Here is an 18,985-nt window from a genome sequence, read left to right as displayed (position 1 = left end):
TTCATGTTCAGAACATGGGGAAACAAAATTATGAAAAGACTATGTCATTTTTGAGAAAATCAATTTTAAAGTTTCATAGGAAAAATTGTTTATTAAATTATAAAATGATATTTTGCTGAGGCACACAATACTGCATTCTGAGTTCTTAGTTCTGTGTACGCATTGTATACATTTCATGAGAATGGACAACATGGGGTCCTCCTTCCCGAGCTTCTTTAACCCCTTGTCACACATGCAGGCTGGGATAGCTAGAATGTGGAGCCCCAGCCCTGTAGGGGTCTGCACCCTTAGCTATACCAATACGCATGAGCCATGGTATGGGGGCTCAGGAGGAGAGGGGCAACCAACGCATCAATGACAAAAAGGCCTTTATTGTCCTAAAGTATACAGAAATATTTACATTTGACTACGCCAATATTGTCAGAAGTGATCCCACTCTGGTATCCTCTAAGGAGGTCCCATGCACCATTTGATCCCGATGAACTCCTGGCACTGAATGGCCTTAGAAAGCCTCTGTAATCTGTATTTTGGTGGCCATACATGGTACAATTTTTTCATACAATCTTACCATTTCTATGTATAAGTATAAGGGTGAATTAAGTGTATATACTGAAAGGATAATGTAGGCAGTTACCTTATACTACATAGAATTGGTAAAATTGGATGAAAAAAATGTACCATGTATGGCCACCATTACATTAGCTGGAAATGCAAAAATTGGCTATCGAAACGAGAACTTTCAGCATACAGCGAGGTAAACAAAATGACTGCAGGGTATGCCTAGTCCCCGAAGGCCAGGCTAGAATTACAGAAGAAGGGATTTTTCACATATGGAATGGGGGGTCTAGGGGACCAGGGGATGGAATGCCCTGATGCCCTGCATCCACCATTCGTGACAAAAAAAATCTTTGTCCTGCCACTCTAGTGTGGCTTCTGGGGACCAGGGATTTTTATGTCATCACTTTGGGCTGAAAATTCTTGTTTTTAAATCCAATTTTCATGTACCAGCTTAACTTCCACTTTTTATCCCAGGCCATTGTTTTCATTTTCCCATGGAATGCTGCACTCTAAACAGTGTAATTTCTGAATTTTGTGACTTTACATGAAACGGCCAAAGTGTGATGCGAATCTTTTGAACTCGGAACTGTTCCAATCCGAGAGTTCAACCCTGTTGTGCATGTGTATACGGTATTTGTGTGTGATGTTTGTATATGCATGGAATATTTGCATGTCTTGTGGTTATGTAGTATGTATGTATGACGTGGGAACATGTATGGTGTGTCTGATGTGACCTGGTGCAAGCCCTTGTGGTGACGCTCCAGAAGACATTCCTGCACCTGGAAGATGCACTTATTTTATTTATTATTATTGGTATTGAATACTTTTTGTTTTTATAGTATGGTGGTATTAAGTATTTTTTATGGGTATCCTCCTCTAAACCTAGGCGAGTCTTGTGGTCAGACACATCTTATGAAGTGAAAATAAAAAAGTATCCCTGCTTTATGCACTCTGGTGTCTATGTATCAATAGTAAAACAACAAAGAGTTTTTCCACAGGACATATTTTGAGACATGCATTAATGTAGTTCCTAAATAAGTAAATTACATAAACTATCTTTGCCAGCATGGCTGCCATATAAGCAGGAAATAGAGAGGGCAATTTATTGTTTTTGATAGACAGAGGACATGATACAAGACAGCAGGGGCATGGAGCCTGGCAGGTACATATCCAAGTAAACAGCGCGCTTCTGCTGCTTTGTGTTATCTTTTCACAGGTCTGTAATCCATAACACCGTATATTTGCATTATTGATCTGCAGCCTGCATGCGGTCTATCAGTTGGAAGTACAGTTATGCTTTAAATAAGCTTAATGGTCACCGAATTCACAAATCTCTAAGCATAAGCTAGACAAATTTAAAAGGTAATCCGTGGTCCTGCTTTACATGTCACAGATTCACTTTAATATATTCTGGTACAAGAGCTATTCGATAACATACAGCTTCAATTAACTACTGAAATTGTACAAGTAAAATGAAACATGTTTGGATAGTGATTATGTGTTCCTGCCTAGGCTTCCATGCAGAATCGGAGAAGACTACTTCTGTATAATTGGATGATATCATGTATATGCAATGTAAATTTCAGGTTGGGCTTTATCCTCTTAAAATTTCTATTTCACAGAGGAGGCAAATGGCAGCTTCCAATGGGTGTTAAAATAGTAGATGGATACAGTTGAAAATCATTATGCTAAAAACTCCGAAATACAGTAATTGCTAAAAATGAAAATGTGTTCTATTTCTTTAGGAAGTTTACAGATTAGATACAGATTGGACTATTACCAAGATCCTGATGTTTTCAGCATCAACTTTAAAAATTTAGCCGATGGCCATCTCCAGAAAGTAAAGATTTTGAACAAGCAAGGGATTCTGTTTGTAGAGGTATACATTTCTTTTTTTTTCACCCTTTTGAATTAATATACTGTACTGAATTTCATAGAAATGTGCATAAACATGCAGCAAAAAAAAAAAGTGTCAATAAGAGATAAGACAACCACACAATACAAGTTGGTCCATGGCTATATTGGGACCAGGAGTGTTATTTGCTGTAATTGAGGACTGGGAGGGGATCGTGGCTACACTTAGGGACCAGGAGGGGTTAGTGACTGCACTACATAAAGTATTGCAGGGACTAACACCTCCTGGTCCCCACATGCAGACATTTACCCCTCCTGGTCATCAGTAACAATTAGTATGATGCTCTCTCTCCTTTGAAGAAGTGCTGCAGGAGCATACTGTATTCAGTCCCCACCCCCCTCCTGTAAATACTTGCCCCCTTCTGATCCACTCCCCCTCTAGGGCACCCGGCTGTCTTTCAATCCCCCCTTTCTGTAATAACAATTGCAGAGCTAATCTCAGCAGATGTAATACTACCTGTTCCACTGCTGGGCACTGTGTCCTCTGATCTCCTCTTTCGTCATGTTAGCAATAGCATCTCTATGCCTTCCATTATCATGTGATTTCCAATGTCATATGACACTGGGGGCACTAGAGACTCTAATGCACAATCGAATGCACAATTGCCAGCACCTTAATAACCAGCTTGTGCAAAAACCCAAAGTTGACAGAAGAAATTTGGAGGAATTTGTTTAAGTATATAGAGTATGTATAGTTTTGCACCCCCTGACCTGATGTAAAGCAGCATTTTAAGGTATTTTTTAACCTCTAAATTTTGGCTTATTGAGAGTTTTACTAAAGGAACTTTGTAGTGGTGGTAAGGGAAACTGCATTTGTTGAGCATGTAGATGCAGGGACTTTTCTAAGAATGAAAGAATAACGGCTTATTTGAACTGTGCCAATTTGTATGTGTCCAGCAGCATGCCAAGCATGCAAATCAGATGTGCATGGGGTCATAGACATTCTTTTTTTGTTCATGTGCTTAGCCATGGATGCATCATATGCACAGTCAAAATGTCTCACCATGGGTGCACATGTGCACATAGGATTAATGAGACTGATCCCTAATTTTATCCAGGACCCACATAGGTTAACTCCAAACTGCAAGATACTGCTATATCCTCTGCAGCTGGTGAGGCTGCTTCTAGCAATGGCAGTGCTATATAACTGTCAATTATTGGTTTGGCTCAGACAATCTGTTACTACTGTGCTTGAACTCCACCCATCTTAATCCTTGCCTTGATATCAAACTTGCTTAACCACTTGAGGACCACAGTCTTTCTACCCCTTAAGGACCAGGCACTTTTTTTCCATTCAGACCACTGCAGCTTTCACGGTTTATTGCTCGCTCATACAACCTACCACCTAAATGAATTTTGGCTCCTTTTCTTGTCACTAATAAAGCTTTCTTTTGGTGCTATTTGATTGCTCCTGCGATTTTTACTTTTTATTATATTCAGCAAAAAAGACATGAATTTTGGCAAAAAAATGATTTTTTTAACTTTCTGTGCTGACATTTTTCAAATAAAGTAAAATTTCTGTATACATGCAGCTCGAAAAATGTGGACAAACATGTTTTTGATTAAAAAAAAACCCATTCAGTGTATATTTATTGGTTTGGGTAAAAGTTATAGCGTTTACAAACTATGGTGCAAAAAGTGAATTTTCCCATTTTCAAGCATCTAAGACTTTTCTGACCCCCTGTCATGTTTCATGAGGGGCTAGAATTCCAGGATAGTATAAATACCCCCCAAATGACCCCATTTTGGAAAGAAGACATCTCAAAGTATTCACTGAGAGGCATAGTGAGTTCATAGAAGATATTATTTTTTGTCACAAGTAAGCGGAAAATGACACTTTGTGACAAAAAAAAAAAAAAAAAGGTTTCCATTTCTGCTAACTTGCGACAAAAAAAAAAATGAAATCTGCCACGGACTCACCATGCCCCTCTCTGAATACCTTGAAGTGTCTACTTTCCAAAATGGGGTCATTTGTGGGGTGTGTTCACTGTCCTGGCATTTTGGGGGGTGCTAAATTGTAAGCACCCCTGTAAAGCCTAAAGGTGCTCATTGGACTTTGGACCCCTTAGCGCAGTTAGGCTGCAAAAAAGTGCCACACATGTGGTATTGCCATACTCAGTAGAAGTACTATAATGTGTTTTGGGGTGTATTTTTACACATACCCATGCTGGGTGGGAGAAATATCTCTGTGAATGACAATGTTTTCATTTTTTTTACACACAATTGTCCATTTACAGAGTTATTTCTCCCACCCAGCATGGGTATGTGTAAAAATACACCACAAAACACATTATACTACTTCTCCTGAGTACGGCGATACCACATGTGTGGCACTTTTTTGCACCCTAACTGCGCTAAAGGGCCCAAAGTCCAATGAGTACCTTTAGGATTTCACAGGTCATTTTGCGACATTTGGTTTCAAGACTACTCCTCATGGTTTAGGGCCCCTAAAATGCCAGGGCAGTATAGGAACCCCACAAATGACCCCATTTTAGAAAGAAGACACCCCAAGGTATTCCGTTAGGAGTATGGTGAGTTCATAGAAGATTTTATTTTTTGTCACAAGTTAGCGGAACATGACACTTTGTGAAAAAAACAATTAAAATCAATTTCCGCTAACTTGTGACAAAAAAATAAAAACTTCTATGAACTCACCATACTCCTAACGGAATACCTTTGGGTGTCTTCTTTCTAAAATGGGGTCATTTGTGGGGTTCCTATACTGCCCTGGCATTTTAGGGGCCCTAAACCATGAGGAGTAGTCTGGAAATCAAATTCCGCAAAATGACCTGTGAAATCCTAAAGGTACTCATTGGACTTTGGGCCCTTTAGCGCAGTTAGGGTGCAAAAAAGTGCCACACATGTGGTATCGCCGTACTCTGGAGAAGTAGTACAATGTGTTTTGGGGTGTATTTTTACACATACCCATGCTGGGTGGGAGAAATAACTCTGTAAATGGACAATTGTGTGTAAAAAAATCAAAAGATTGTCATTTACAGAAGTATTTCTCCCACCCAGCATGGGTATGTGTAAAAATACACCCCAAAACACATTATACTACTTCTCCCGAGTACGGCAATACCACATGTGTGGCACTTTTTTGCACCCTAACTGCGCTAAAGGGTCCAAAGTCCAATGAGTACCTTTAGGATTTCACAGGTCATTTTTGTTTCAAGACTACTCCTCACGGTTTAGGGCCCCTAAAATGCCAGGGCAGTATAGGAACCCCACTAATGACCCCATTTTACAAAGAAGACACCCAAAGGTATTCCGTTAGGAGTATGGTGAGTTCATAGAAGATTTTATTTTTTGCCACAAGTTAGCGGAAATTGATTTGAATTGTTTTTCTTCACAAAGTGTCATATTCCGCTAACTTGTGACAAAAAATAAAATCTTCTATGACCTCGCCATACACCTAATGGAATACCTTTTGTTGTCTCCTTTCCAGAATGGGGTCATTTGTGGGGTTCCTATACTGCCCTGGCATTTTAGGGGCCCTGAACCGTGAGGAGTAGTCTTGAAACCAAATGTCGCAAAATGACCTGTGAAATCCTAAAGGTACTCATTGGACTTTGGGCCCCTTAGCGCACTTAGGGTGTAAAAAAGTGCCACACATGTGGTACCGCCGTACTCAGGAGAAGTAGTATAATGTGTTTTGGGGTGTATTTTTACACATACCCATGCTGGGTGGTAGAAATATCTCTGTACATGACAATTGTTTGATTTTTTTTACACACAATTGTCCATTTACAGAGAGCTTTCTCCCACCCAGCATGGGTATGTGTAAAAATACACCCCAAAACACATTATACTACTTCTCCTGAGTACGGCGATACCACGTGTGACACTTTTTTTGCAGCCTAGGTGCGCTAAGGGGCCCAACGTCCTATTCACAGGTCATTTTGAGGCATTTGTTTTCTAGACTACTCCTCACGGTTTAGGGCCCCTAAAATGCCAGGGCAGTATAGGAACCCCACAACTGACCCCATTTTAGAAAGAAGACACCCCAAGGTATTCCATTAGGTGTATGGCGAGGTCATAGAAAATTTTACTTTTAGTCACAAGTTAGTGAAAAATGACACTTTGTGAAAAAAAAAACAATAAAAATCAATTTCCGCTAACTTTTGACAAAAAATAAAATATTCTATGAACTCGTCATACACCTAACAGAATACCTTGGGGTGTCTTTTTTCTAAAATGGGGTCACTTGTGGGGTTCCTATACCGCCCTGGCATTTTACAGGCCCAAAACCGTGAGTAGTCTGGAAACCAAATGTCTCAAAATGACTGTTCAGGGGTATAAGCATCTGCAAATTTTGATGACAGGTGGTCTATGAGGGGGCGAATTTTGTGGAACCGGTCATAAGCAGGGGGGCCTTTTAGATGACAGGTTGTATTGGGCCTGATCTGATGGATAGGAGTGCTAGGGGGGTGACAGGAGGTGAATGATGGGTGTCTCAGGGGGTGATTAGAGGGGAAAATAGATGCACTCAATGCACTGGGGAGGTGATCGGAAGGGGGTCTGAGGGGGATCTGAGGGTTTGGCCGAGTGATCAGGAGCCCACACGGGGCAAATTAGGGCCTGATCTGATGGGTAGGTGTGCTAGGGGGTGACAGGTAGTGACAGGAGGTGATTGATGGGTGTCTCAAGGTGTGATTAGTGGGGGGAATAGATGCAAGTAATGCAATGGCGAGGTGATCAGGGCTGGGGTCTGAGGGTGTGGGCGGGTGATTGGGTGCCCTAGGGGCAGATGGGGGTCTAATCTGATGGGTAGCAGTGACAGGGGGTGATTGATGGGTAATTAGTGGGTGTTTAGAGGAGAGAACAGATGCAATGCATTAGGGAGGTGATCTGACTGCGGGTCTGCAGGCGATCGGATGGTGTGTGTGGGTGATCAGATTGCCCGCAAGGGGCAGGTTAGGGACTGATTGATGGGTGGCAGTGACAGGGGGTGATTGATGGGTGGCAATGACAGGGGCTGATTGATGGGTGGCAGTGACAGGGGGTGATTGATGGGTGATAGGTGATTGGCAGGTGATTGACAGGTGATCAGTGGGTTATTACAGGGGAGAACAGATGTAATTAATGCACTGGTGAATTGATAAGGGGGGGTCAGAGGGCAATCTGAGCGTGTTGGCGGGTGATTGGGTGCCCGCAAGGGGCAGATTAGGGTCTGATCTGATAGGTAAAAGTGACAGGTGGTGATAGGGGGTGATTGATGGGTAATAAGTGGGTGTTTAGAGGAGAGAATAGATGTAAACAATGGATTTGGGAGGTGATCTGATGTCGGATCTGCGGGCGATCTATTGGTGTGGGTGAGTGATCAGATTGCCCGCAAGGGGCAGGTTAGGGGCTGATTGATGGGTGGCAGTGACAGGGGGTGATTGATGGGTGATAGGTGATTGACAGGTGATCAGTGGGTTATTACAGGGAAGAACAGATGTAATTAATGCACTGGCGAATTGATAAGGGGGGGTCAGAGGGCAATCTGAGCGTGTTGGCGGGTGATTGGGTGCCCGCAAGGGGCAGATTAGGGTCTGATCTGATAGGTAAAAGTGACAGGTGGTGATAGGGGGTGATTGATGGGTGATTGATGGGTAATTAGTGGGTGTTTAGAGGAGAGAATAGATGTAAACAATGGATTTGGGAGGTGATCTGATATCGGATCTGCGGGCGATCTATTGGTGTGGGTGGGTGATCAGATTGCCCGCAAGGGGCAGGTTAGGGGCCGATTGTTGGGTGGCAGTGACAGGGGGTGATTGATGGGAGATTGATGGGTGATTGACAGGTGATTGACAGGTTATCAGGGGGTATGGATGCATACAGTACACAGGGGGGGGTCTGGGGGGGTCCTGGGGAGAATCTGAGGGGTGGGGGGGGTGAAAAGGAGGGGGCAGGGGGCAGGGGGGGGATAAAAAAAAATAGCGTTGACAGATAGTGACAGGGAGTGATTGATGGGTTATTAGGGGGGTGATTGGGTGCAAACAGGGGTCTGGGGGGTGGGCAGGGGGGGGTCTGAGGGGTGCTGTGGGCGATCAGTGGGCGGGGGGGGGGCAGATCAGTGTGTTTGGGTGCAGACTAGGGTGGCTGCAGCCTGCCCTGGTGGTCCCTCGGACACTGGGACCACCAGGGCAGGAGGCAGCCTGTATAATACACTTTGTATACATTACAAAGTGTATTATACACTTTGTAGCGGCGATCGCGGGGTTAACATCCCGCCGGCGCTTCCGTATGGCCGGCGGGATGTTACGGCGGGTGGGCGAAGCCAGTTGCCGGGGGAAGCGCGCGTCATCAATGACGCGATCGCTCCCCCGGCATAGGAAAAGGACGCAACGCCCTAAGGCGTATTGCGGTCCTTAAGGCATCCACTTTGCCGCCGCCCATGGGCTGTGGGCGGTCGGCAAGTGGTTAAAGAAAACCTGACTGAAAATTAAAAGTCAAAATAAACATACACAAGTCATACTTACCTCCTGTGTAGTCTACATCTCAATCTCTTTTTCCTCTACTGCGTCCTGTTTGTCCACTGTGATCAATGGAATTCTCCGTCCTCCATTTTGAAAATGGCCATTACACCATAACAGCTTTCTGGTCAGCACACAGTTAAACTGTAACATCGCCCACTTGAGCCATAGGGAAACATGGACACATCAGTTCTCCATTCAGCTGTAACTGACAGCAACTGATATATTTCAGTTCTGACAAAATGTCAGAACTGGAAGGGATCATTGTCAGAAGAAAATGGTGAGCTTCTGAGAGGAACTGATGGCAAGGTAACTATGTAATGTTCATTTGAAGTTACCTCATGTGTTTATTTTAAATAATTTTACTCAGTACAGGTTCCCTTTAAACTACATCTACCCTCATTTCTGGCTTGTCCTGACCTTGCTCTAATTCCACTCTTCCTGACCTTTGGCTAGTCACTGATGCTAGTGTGCTCTTGCTTCACTTCCAAGACAACAGCTTACTATCACCATTGCATCTCATCACAACACCATATTCTCTTCATCACTAGCAAGGTGATCCTGAAGTTCAAGCATTGGTGGCTACTAGGCAGCAAAAAGTATCCCGCCCTATAGTGGTGGTTGCCACCAACATCCCATGTGGGAGTGCACAAGTTACGACCCCTTAGTCACCGAGACTCTGTGCCCTGCAAATGGCTGTGTTTTCCCATCAGCGCCCCAGTCAAGATGGTAATTGCCTACTTACAACTTAGTGAAATTTGCCTACTTTAACTTAGTAAAATCATGCATCCAGCTTCTGTGACATTAACCCAATGGTTGGCAGCTTTTCAGCTGGGATTCTTGGAGGTGGGGTAAATGCAGCATTTGGGTCCGCAGAGCACAAGTTAATTATATATAATTTTAGCTTGCCTACAGTAAACATTTTTGAAGGTATTGATTTGGCTTAAAGCTATGACAAGACAAGACAAATAACATTTATATTGTGCTTTTCTCCTGGCGGACTCAGAGTGCTTGAGCTGTAGCTACTAAGGCGCTCAGTGGGCAGTAGCAGTGTTAGGGAGTCCAGCCCAAGGACTCCTTACTGACTAGGTGCTGGTTTACTGAACAAAGTTTGAACCCAGGTCCCCTATGTCAGAGGCAGAGCCCTTAACCCGTACACTTCCCAGTATTCCAATCAGTACACTACATTACTGCCCACAGCGGCAGTATAGTGGGGCAAGTGTATGTGTCAGACATTGCCTAATTGCTTGCATCCTGTCCCACATAGAGGGAAGCTGTATTTTGGAACCTTGGTAGTCTGTGTGAACAGTAGTGTAGCTGAGGAGTTGGGGCCCCAGTGCCAGTTTTCCATGAGACCCTAGGCACTCTATTGGTATGAGGCCACAAAACCTACCAAGGACAGTTTCAGTTCCAGAGAAGTGTAATCAAAGTAAGGAAACAGTTATTTAAGGGTTACCACTACTCAATGCACATATAGAGGAGTTCATTATCAGCCTAGCACCTTTAAAAAGCTAATAAAATGGATGTAAGAGGGCCCCTAGTGGCCCCCTCTGGTCCAGGGCCCCAGTGCTCATAACCTCTGCATCCCCTTTTGCTACACCTAAGTGCTACAAAGTAATTATGCAGGTAGCGCTGGCATTTGGCAAGGAGATTTGGGGCAGTACCCTTTTTGGGTAAGGCCCTGCTTAATGTGTACATTTAATGAAGTAGTCAGGAAGTAGCTGATAGAGGAATATCAATATTCTATTACTTAACTCATTTAGTAAAATATTGCATAAACCTAAAAAAAAACCCCTGGTGGTGCCTAACCCTAAAAGTGGCCACTAACAGTACAATCTTTTTCATCCAATCTCACCATTTCTATGTAATAAAAGGGGCTGCCTATAGTATCATTCAATAGATTCACTCAGTTTACTCTTCTACTACATACATTTGGTAACATTGGATGAAAAAGATTGGTTTGTTAGTGGTTACCTTAAGACCTCCATGGTGGTACCTAATCCAAAAACCCCTGGTGGGTGCCTAACCCTACGACTCCCCAGTGGTGTCTAACCTTCACTCCCCAACCCCAGTGCTTAGCACTAAGGACACCCCCACTCCTAACACTAAAGACACCCACCAATGCCTAACACTAAAACCTCCCCCTTCCGCTAATGCCTATCCCTAACTCCAGGCATCCTGGTAAAAAGAGCACCCAATAAAATAGCGGGCAGCCCTGGTGCCCGCTATTTTATAAAGCACACTTTTCACCAGAATGCATGCCTTTTCAGTTGTTCCATGCTGGAACATCATAACTTTTTATGAGTCAAAAGTAAAAATTACAAAAAAATAAATAAAATGATATACCTTAAAACTCTCCTGTTTCATAACAAGCATTTATAATTATGCTGTTATGTCACTGTGATTCATCAAGCTTGCATTTCCTTTTATAACTTAATTTCATCATACTTTCTCTTTTAGGTTAACCAATACAGTGAGAAATTTATTCTGCCTTCTGCTACAGATGTCAGTGCAATCCATTCTCTTGGGCTTGGAAAAATATCAGGTAATCATTTTTTTGTAAGGATCGTGAATGTGGCATAGTTTATCTCAGTGATAGAAATGTATGTCTGGTCTGGGAATTTAATTAAAAACTGACAATCAAGAGAGGAATGCACTTTTGTCAAGGCAAAGCATCATTTCAAATAAGTACTTCCTCCAGATGAGCAAGTGGCCTCTCTTAAAACTAATTTCACACTTATCTCTCTATTTTACAATCAGACATCCTGGAACATGATATTTTTCTGTAAAGAGGGCTGATTTATAAGTGCACTACGTGATACTGCTCTGATCGGGGGGAAAAATGAAAAATGTGATTTCAAAGTCAAATAAAGCTAATGTTACTGAGTATAGCTAATGTAAAATGTAGCAATTGCTGCTATTTAGAAAATTAGATGAAATATAAATAGTATAATATGTTTCAGATAGTAAATAATAAAAAAAAAATAATTGTCATTGCATTTTACTAAAAAAAAACACAAATAAATAATGGTATGTACATTTTCAAATAATAGAAAAAAATAATGTATTTTATTAAATCAAGATAAATATGCAATGTTCACCTTTTTTCAAATTTACTTTCTATAATACACCCCATTTTGGCACATTTGCAAATCGTTCCAAATAAAACTTCCTTATTTTCTTCTCACTAAACTTTTAAGTCTGGATGTTTCTTGTTGAAAAAATAAAAAAAAAAAAATAAAAAAAAAGCTTTGAGTGTCTATTGCCTGGTAGAGCATGTAATTGAAAAATTGATTCATGAACTGTTCCTGAATAAATAAAAAATGATAGTGTTATAAGTAAGTATTTTTTTAACATTTATTTAACAGGGTCAAGCAGCTGGCTGACGGCTACTCCAGTTACCCTACATAGTTACAATAATGTGGACACACCTTCTAATTAGAGTTAGGCCGAGCGGTTCGCCTGCGAACGGTTCCATGCGAACTTCCGTGGTTCGCGTTCGCGTCCCGCAGACGAACCTTTGCGGAAGTTCGGTTCGCCCCATAATGCACATGGAGGGTCAACTTTGACCCTCTACATCACAGTCAGCAGGCCCAGTGTAGCCAATTAGGTGACACTAGCCCCTGGAGCCCCACCCCCCCTTATATAAGGCAGGCAGCGGCGGCCATTACGGTCACTCGTGTGCCTGCATTAGTGAGAGTAGGGCGAGCTGCTGCAGGCTGTCTCTCATAGGGGAAGATTAGTTAGGCTTAGCTTGTTCCTGGCTGCATACCTGTTCTGTGAACCCACCACTGCATACCTGTACTGTGAACCCACCACTGCATACCTGTACTGTGAACCCACCACTGCATACCTGTTCAGTGAACCCACCACTGCATACCTGTTCTGTGAACCCACCACTGCATACCTGTTGTGTTCAGTGAACCTGCCACTGCATAACTGTTCTGTTCAGTGAACCTGCCACTGCATACCTGTTCTGTGAACCCGCCACTGTATACCTGTACTGTTCAGTGAACCCGCCACTGCATACCTGTTCTGTTCAGTGAACCTGCCACTGCATACCTGTTCTGTGAACCCGCCACTGTATACCTGTACTGTTCAGTGAACCCGCCACTGCATACCTGTTCTGTTCAGTGAACCTGCCACTGCATACCTGTTCTGTGAACCCGCCACTGTATACCTGTACTGTTCAGTGAACCCGCCACTGCATACCTGTTGTGTTCAGTGAACCTGCCACTGTATACCTGTACTGTTCAGTGAACCATCCACTGCATACCTGTACTGTTCAGTGAACCCGCCACTGCATACCTGTTGTGTTCAGTGAACCCGCCACTGCATACCTGTTCTGTTCAGTGAACCTGCCACTGCATACCTGTTCTGTGAACCCGCCACTGTATAATTTAAATTAACCTTAATTACACTACCTGATTGATGTATACACATGCAAGATGTTTTAAAGCACTTTAGGCCTGTCATTTAGCATTCAATGTGATTTCTGCCCTTAAAACGCTGCTTTGCGTCAAATCCAGATTTTTCCCGGGGACTTTTGGCGTGTATCCCACTCCGCCATCCCTCCAGGTGTTAGACCCCTTGAAACATCTTTTCCATCACTTTTGTGGCCAGCATAATTTTTTTTTTTCAAAGTTCGCATCCCCATTGAAGTCTATTGCGGTTCGCGAACTTTAACGCGAACCGAACCTTCCGCGGAAGTTCGCGAACCCGGTTCGCGAACCTAAAATCGGAGGTTCGGCCCAACTCTACTTCTAATTTAGGAGCTTGGCTATTTTAATTATCCTTTTTGTTTACCAAATGCATACTATTAAGCATACCGTTGATTAGGCCTCTTTCACAGTGCAACGTTAACCACTTGAGGACCTAGGGCTTTCTACCCCTTAAGGACCGGCCACTTTTTTTCCATTCAGACCACTGCAGCTTTCACGGTTTATTGCTCGCTCATACAACCTACCACCTAAATGAATTTTGGCTCCTTTTCTTGTCACTAATAAAGCTTTCTTTTAGTGCTATTTGATTGCTCCTGCGATTTTTACTTTTTATTATATTCAGCAAAAAAGACATGAATTTTGGCAAAAAAATGATTTTTTTAACTTTCTGTGCTGACAGTTTTCAAATAAAGTAAAATTTCTGTATACATGCAGCGCGAAAAATGTGGACAAACATGTTTTTGATTAAAAAAAACCCATTCAGTGTATATTTATTGGTTTGGGTAAAAGTTATAGCGTTTACAAACTATGGTGCAAAAAGTGAATTTTCCCATTTTCAAGCATCTCTGACTTTTCTGACCACCTGTCATGTTTCATGAGGGGCTAGAATTCCAGGATAGTATAAATACCCCCCAAATGACCCCATTTTGGAAAGAAGACATCCCAAAGTATTCACTGAGAGGCATAGTGAGTTCATAGAAGATATTATTTTTTGTCACAAGTAAGCGGAAAATGACACTTTGTGAAAAAAAAAAAAAAAAAAAAAAGTTTCCATTTCTTCTAACTTGCGACAAAAAAAAATGAAATCTGCCACGGACTCACCATGCCCCTCTCTGAATACCTTGAAGTGTCTACTTTCCAAAATGGGGTCATTTGTGGGGTGTGTTTACTGTCCTGACATTTTGGGGGGTGCTAAATTGTAAGCACCCCTGTAAAGCCTAAAGGTGCTCATTGGACTTTGGACCCCTTAGTGCAGTTAGGCTGCAAAAAAGTGCCACACATGTGGTATTGCCGTACTCAGGAGAAGTAGTATAATGTGTTTTGGGGTGTATTTTTACACATACCCATGCTGGGTGGGAGAAATATCTCTGTAAATGACAATTTGTTAATTTTTTTTACACACAATTGTCCATTTACAGAGATCTTTCTCCCACTCAGCATAGGTATGTGTAAAAATACACCACAAAACACATTATACTACTTCTCCTGAGTACGGCGATACCACATGTGTGGCACTTTTTTGCACCCTAACTGCGCTAAAGGGCCCAAAGTCCAATGAGTACCTTTAGAATTTCACAGGTCATTTTGAGAAATTTCGTTTCAAGACTACTCCTCACGGTTTAGGGCCCCTAAAATGCCAGGGCAGTATAAGAACCCCACAAATGACCCCATTTTAGAAAGAAGACACCCCAAGGTATTCCGTTAGGAGTATGGTGAGTTCATAGAAGATTTTATTTTTTGTCAAAAGTTAGCGGAAAATGACACTTTGTGAAAAAACACAATTAAAATCAATTTCCGCTAACTTTTGACAAAAAAATAAAATCTTCTATGAACTCACCATACTCCTAACGGAATACCTTGGGGTGTCTTCTTTCTAAAATGGGGTCATTTGTGGGGTTCCTATATTGCCCTGGCATTTTAGGGGCCCTAAACCGTGAGGAGTAGTCTTGAAACGAAATTTCTCAAAATGACCTGTGAAATTCTAAAGGTACTCATTGGACTTTGGGCCCTTTAGCGCAGTTAGGGTGCAAAAAAGTGCCACACATGTGGTATCGCCATACTCGGGAGAAGTAGTACAATGTGTTTTGGGGTGTATTTTTACACATACCCATGCTGGGTGGGAGAAATACCTCTGTAAATGGACAATTGTGTGTAAAAAAATCAAAAGATTGTCATTTACAGAGGTATTTCTCCCACCCAGCATGGGTATGTGTAAAAATACACCCCAAAACACATTATACTACTTCTCCCGAGTACGGCGATACCACGTGTGTGGCACTTTTTTGCACCCTAACTGCACTAAGGGGCCCAAAGTCCAATGAGTACCTTTAGGATTTCACAGGTCATTTTTGTTTCAAGACTACTCCTCACGGTTTAGGGCCCCTAAAATGCCAGGGCAGTATAGGAACCCCACAAATGACCCCATTTTAGAAAGAAGACACCCCAAGGTATTCCGTCAGGAGTATGGTGAGTTCATAGAAGTTTTTATTTTTTTGTCACAAGTTAGCGGAAATTGATTTTAATAGTTTTTTTCACAAAGTGTCATTTTCCGCTAACTTGTGACAAAAAATAAAATCTTCTATGAACTCACTATACTCCGTACGGAATACCTTTGGGTGTCTTCTTTCTAGAATGGGGTCATTTGTGGGGTTCCTATACTGCCCTGGCATTTTAGGGGCCCTAAACCGTGAGGAGTAGTCTTGAAACCAAATGTCGCAAAATGACCTGTGAAATCCTAAAGGTACTCATTGGACTTTGGGCCCCTTAGCGTACTTAGGGTGTAAAAAAGTGCCACACATGTGGTACCGCCGTACTCAGGAAAAGTAGTATAATGCGTTTTGGGGTGTATTTTTACACATACCCATGCTAAGTGGGAGAAATATCTCTGTAAATGACAATTGTTTGATTTTTTTACACACAATTGTCCATTTACATAGAAATTTCTCCCACCCAGCATGGGTATGTGTAAAAATACACCCCAAAACACATTATACTACTTCTCCTGAGTACGGCGGTACCACATGTGTGACACTTTTTTGCAGCCTAGGTGCGCTAAGGGGCCCAACGTCCTATTCACAGGTCATTTTGAAGCATTTGTTTTCTAGACTACTCCTCGCGGTTTAGGGCCCCTAAAATGCCAGGGCAGTATAGGAACCCCACAAGTGACCCCATTTTAGAAAGAAGACACCCCAAGGTATTCCGTTAGGTGTATGGCGAGTTCATAGAAGTTTTTATTTTTTGTCACAAGTTAGTGAAAAATGACACTTTGTGAAAAAAAACCAATAAAAATTAATTTCCGCTAACTTTTGACAAAAAATAAAATCTTCTATGAACTCGTCATACACCTAACAGAATACCTTGGGGTGTCTTTTTTTCTAAAATGGGGTCACTTGTGGGGTTCCTATACCGCCCTGGCATTTTACAGGCCCAAAACCGTGAGTAGTCTGGAAACCAAATGTCTCAAAATGACTGTTCAGGGGTATAAGCATCTGCAAATTTTGATGACAGGTGGTCTATGAGGGGGCGAATTTTGTGGAACCGGTCATAAGCAGGGTGGCCTTTTAGATGACAGGTTGTATTGGGCCTGATCTGATGGATAGGAGTGCTAGGGGGGTGACAGGAGGTGATTGATGGGTGTCTCAGGGGGTGGTTAGAGGGGAAAATAGATGCAATCAATGCACTGGGGAGGTGATCGGAAGGGGGTCTGAGGGGGATCTGAGGGATTGGCCGAGTGATCAGGAGCCCACACGGGGCAAATTGGGGCCTGATCTGATGGGTAGGTGTGCTAGGGGGTGACAGGAGGTGATTGATGGGTGTCTCAAGGTGTGATTAGAGGGGGGAATAGATGCAAGCAATGCACTGGCGAGGTGATCAGGGCTGGGGTCTGAGGGCATTCTGAGGGTGTGGGCGGGTGATTGAGTGCCCTAGGGGCAGATAGGGGTCTAATCTGATAGGTAGCAGTGACAGGGGGTGATTGATGGGTAATTAGTGGGTGTTTAGGGTAGAGAATAGATGGAAACACTGCGCTTGGGTGGTGATCTGATGTCGGATCTGCGGGCGATCTATTGGTGTGGGTGGGTGATCAGTTTGCCCGCAAGGGGCAGGTTAGGGGCTGATTGATGGGTGGCAGTGACAGCGGGTGATTGATGGGTGGCAGTGACAGGGGGTGATTGATGGGTGGCAGTGACAGGGGGTGATTGATAGGTGATTGACAGGTAATCAGTGGGTTATTACAGGGGAGAACAGATGTAAATATTGCACTGGCGAATTGATAAGGGGGGGGTCTGAGGGCAATCTGAGCGTGCAGGCGGGCGATTGGGTGCCCGCAAGGGGCAGATTAGGGTCTGATCTGATGGGTAACAGTGACAGGTGGTGATAGGTGGTGATAGGGGGTGATTGATGGGTAATTAGTGGGTGTTTAGAGGAGAGAATAGATGTAAACAATGGATTTGGGAGGTGATCTGATGTCGGATCTGCGGGCGATCTATTGGTGTGGGTGGGTGATCAGATTGCCCGCAAGGGGCAGGTTAGGGGCTGATTGTTGGGTGGCAGTGACAGGGGGTGATTGATGGGTGATAGGTGATTGGCAGGTGATTGACAGGTGATCAGTGGGTTATTACAGGGAAGGACAGATGTAATTAATGCACTGGCGAATTGATAAGGGGGGGGGGGGTCTGAGGGCAATCTGAGCGTGTGGGCGGGTGATTGGGTGCCCGCAAGGGGCAGATTAGGGTCTGATCTGATAGGTAACAGTGACAGGTGGTGATAGGGGGTGATTGATGGGTGATTGATGGGTAATTAGTGGGTGTTTAGAGAAGATAACAGATGTAAACAATACATTTGGGAGGTAATCTGACGGCGGGTTTGCGGGCGATCTAATGGTGTGGGTGGGTGATCAGATTGCCCGCAAGGGGCAGGTTAGGGGCTGATTGATGGGTGGCAGTGACAGGGGGTGACAGGGGGTGATTGATGGGTGATAGGTGATTGGCAGGTGATTGACAGGTGATCAGTGGGTTATTACAGGAAAGAACAGATGTAATTAATGCACTGGTGAATTGATAAGGGGGGGTCAGAGGGCAATCTGAGCGTGTGGGCGGGTGATTGGGTGCCCGCAAGGGGCAGACTAGGGTCTGATCTGATAGGTAAAAGTGACAGGTGGTGATAGGGGGTGATTGATGGGTGATTGATGGGTAATTAGTGGGTGTTTAGAGGAGAGAATAGATGTAAGCAATGGATTTGGGAGGTGATCTGATGTCGGATCTGCGGGCGATCTATTGGTGTGGGGGGGTGATCAGATTGCCCGCAAGGGGCAGGTTAGGGGCTGGCTGATGGGTGGCAGTGACAGGGGGTGATTGACGGGTGATTGATGGGTGATTGACAGGTGATTGACAGGTGATTGACAGGTGATTGACAGGTGATCAGGGGGATAGATGCATACAGTAAACAGGGGGGGTGGTCTGGGGGGGGGTCTGGGGAGAATCTGAGGGGTGGGGGGTGATCAGGAGGGGGCAGGGAGCAGGGTGGGGGATAAAAAAAAAATAGCGTTGACAGATAGTGACAGGGAGTGATTGATGGGTGATTAGGGGGGTGATTGGGTGCAAACAGGGGTCT

General features: G+C 43.6%; 1 protein-coding gene across 4 annotated transcripts in view; it reads left to right on the top strand.

Annotated features, from left to right (window-relative positions):
- The window catches only part of CNTNAP4 (contactin associated protein family member 4), a 484,789-nt gene that overhangs the window by 456,093 nt on the left and 9,711 nt on the right, over positions 1 to 18,985 (top strand). For all 4 annotated transcript variants that reach the window (XM_068237691.1, XM_068237701.1, XM_068237708.1 and 1 more), the window contains 2 exons: positions 2,304 to 2,437; positions 11,394 to 11,478. In XM_068237691.1, coding sequence (XP_068093792.1) covers positions 2,304 to 2,437; positions 11,394 to 11,478 — 219 coding nt within the window. The remainder of the gene's footprint in view (positions 1 to 2,303; positions 2,438 to 11,393; positions 11,479 to 18,985) is intronic.

Source organism: Hyperolius riggenbachi, chromosome 1, assembly GCF_040937935.1.
Source record: "Hyperolius riggenbachi isolate aHypRig1 chromosome 1, aHypRig1.pri, whole genome shotgun sequence".
Classification (NCBI taxonomy): domain Eukaryota; kingdom Metazoa; phylum Chordata; class Amphibia; order Anura; family Hyperoliidae; genus Hyperolius; species Hyperolius riggenbachi.
Note: the sequence above shows the minus strand (reverse complement) of the source record. Positions and strands in the feature narration are given on the sequence as shown.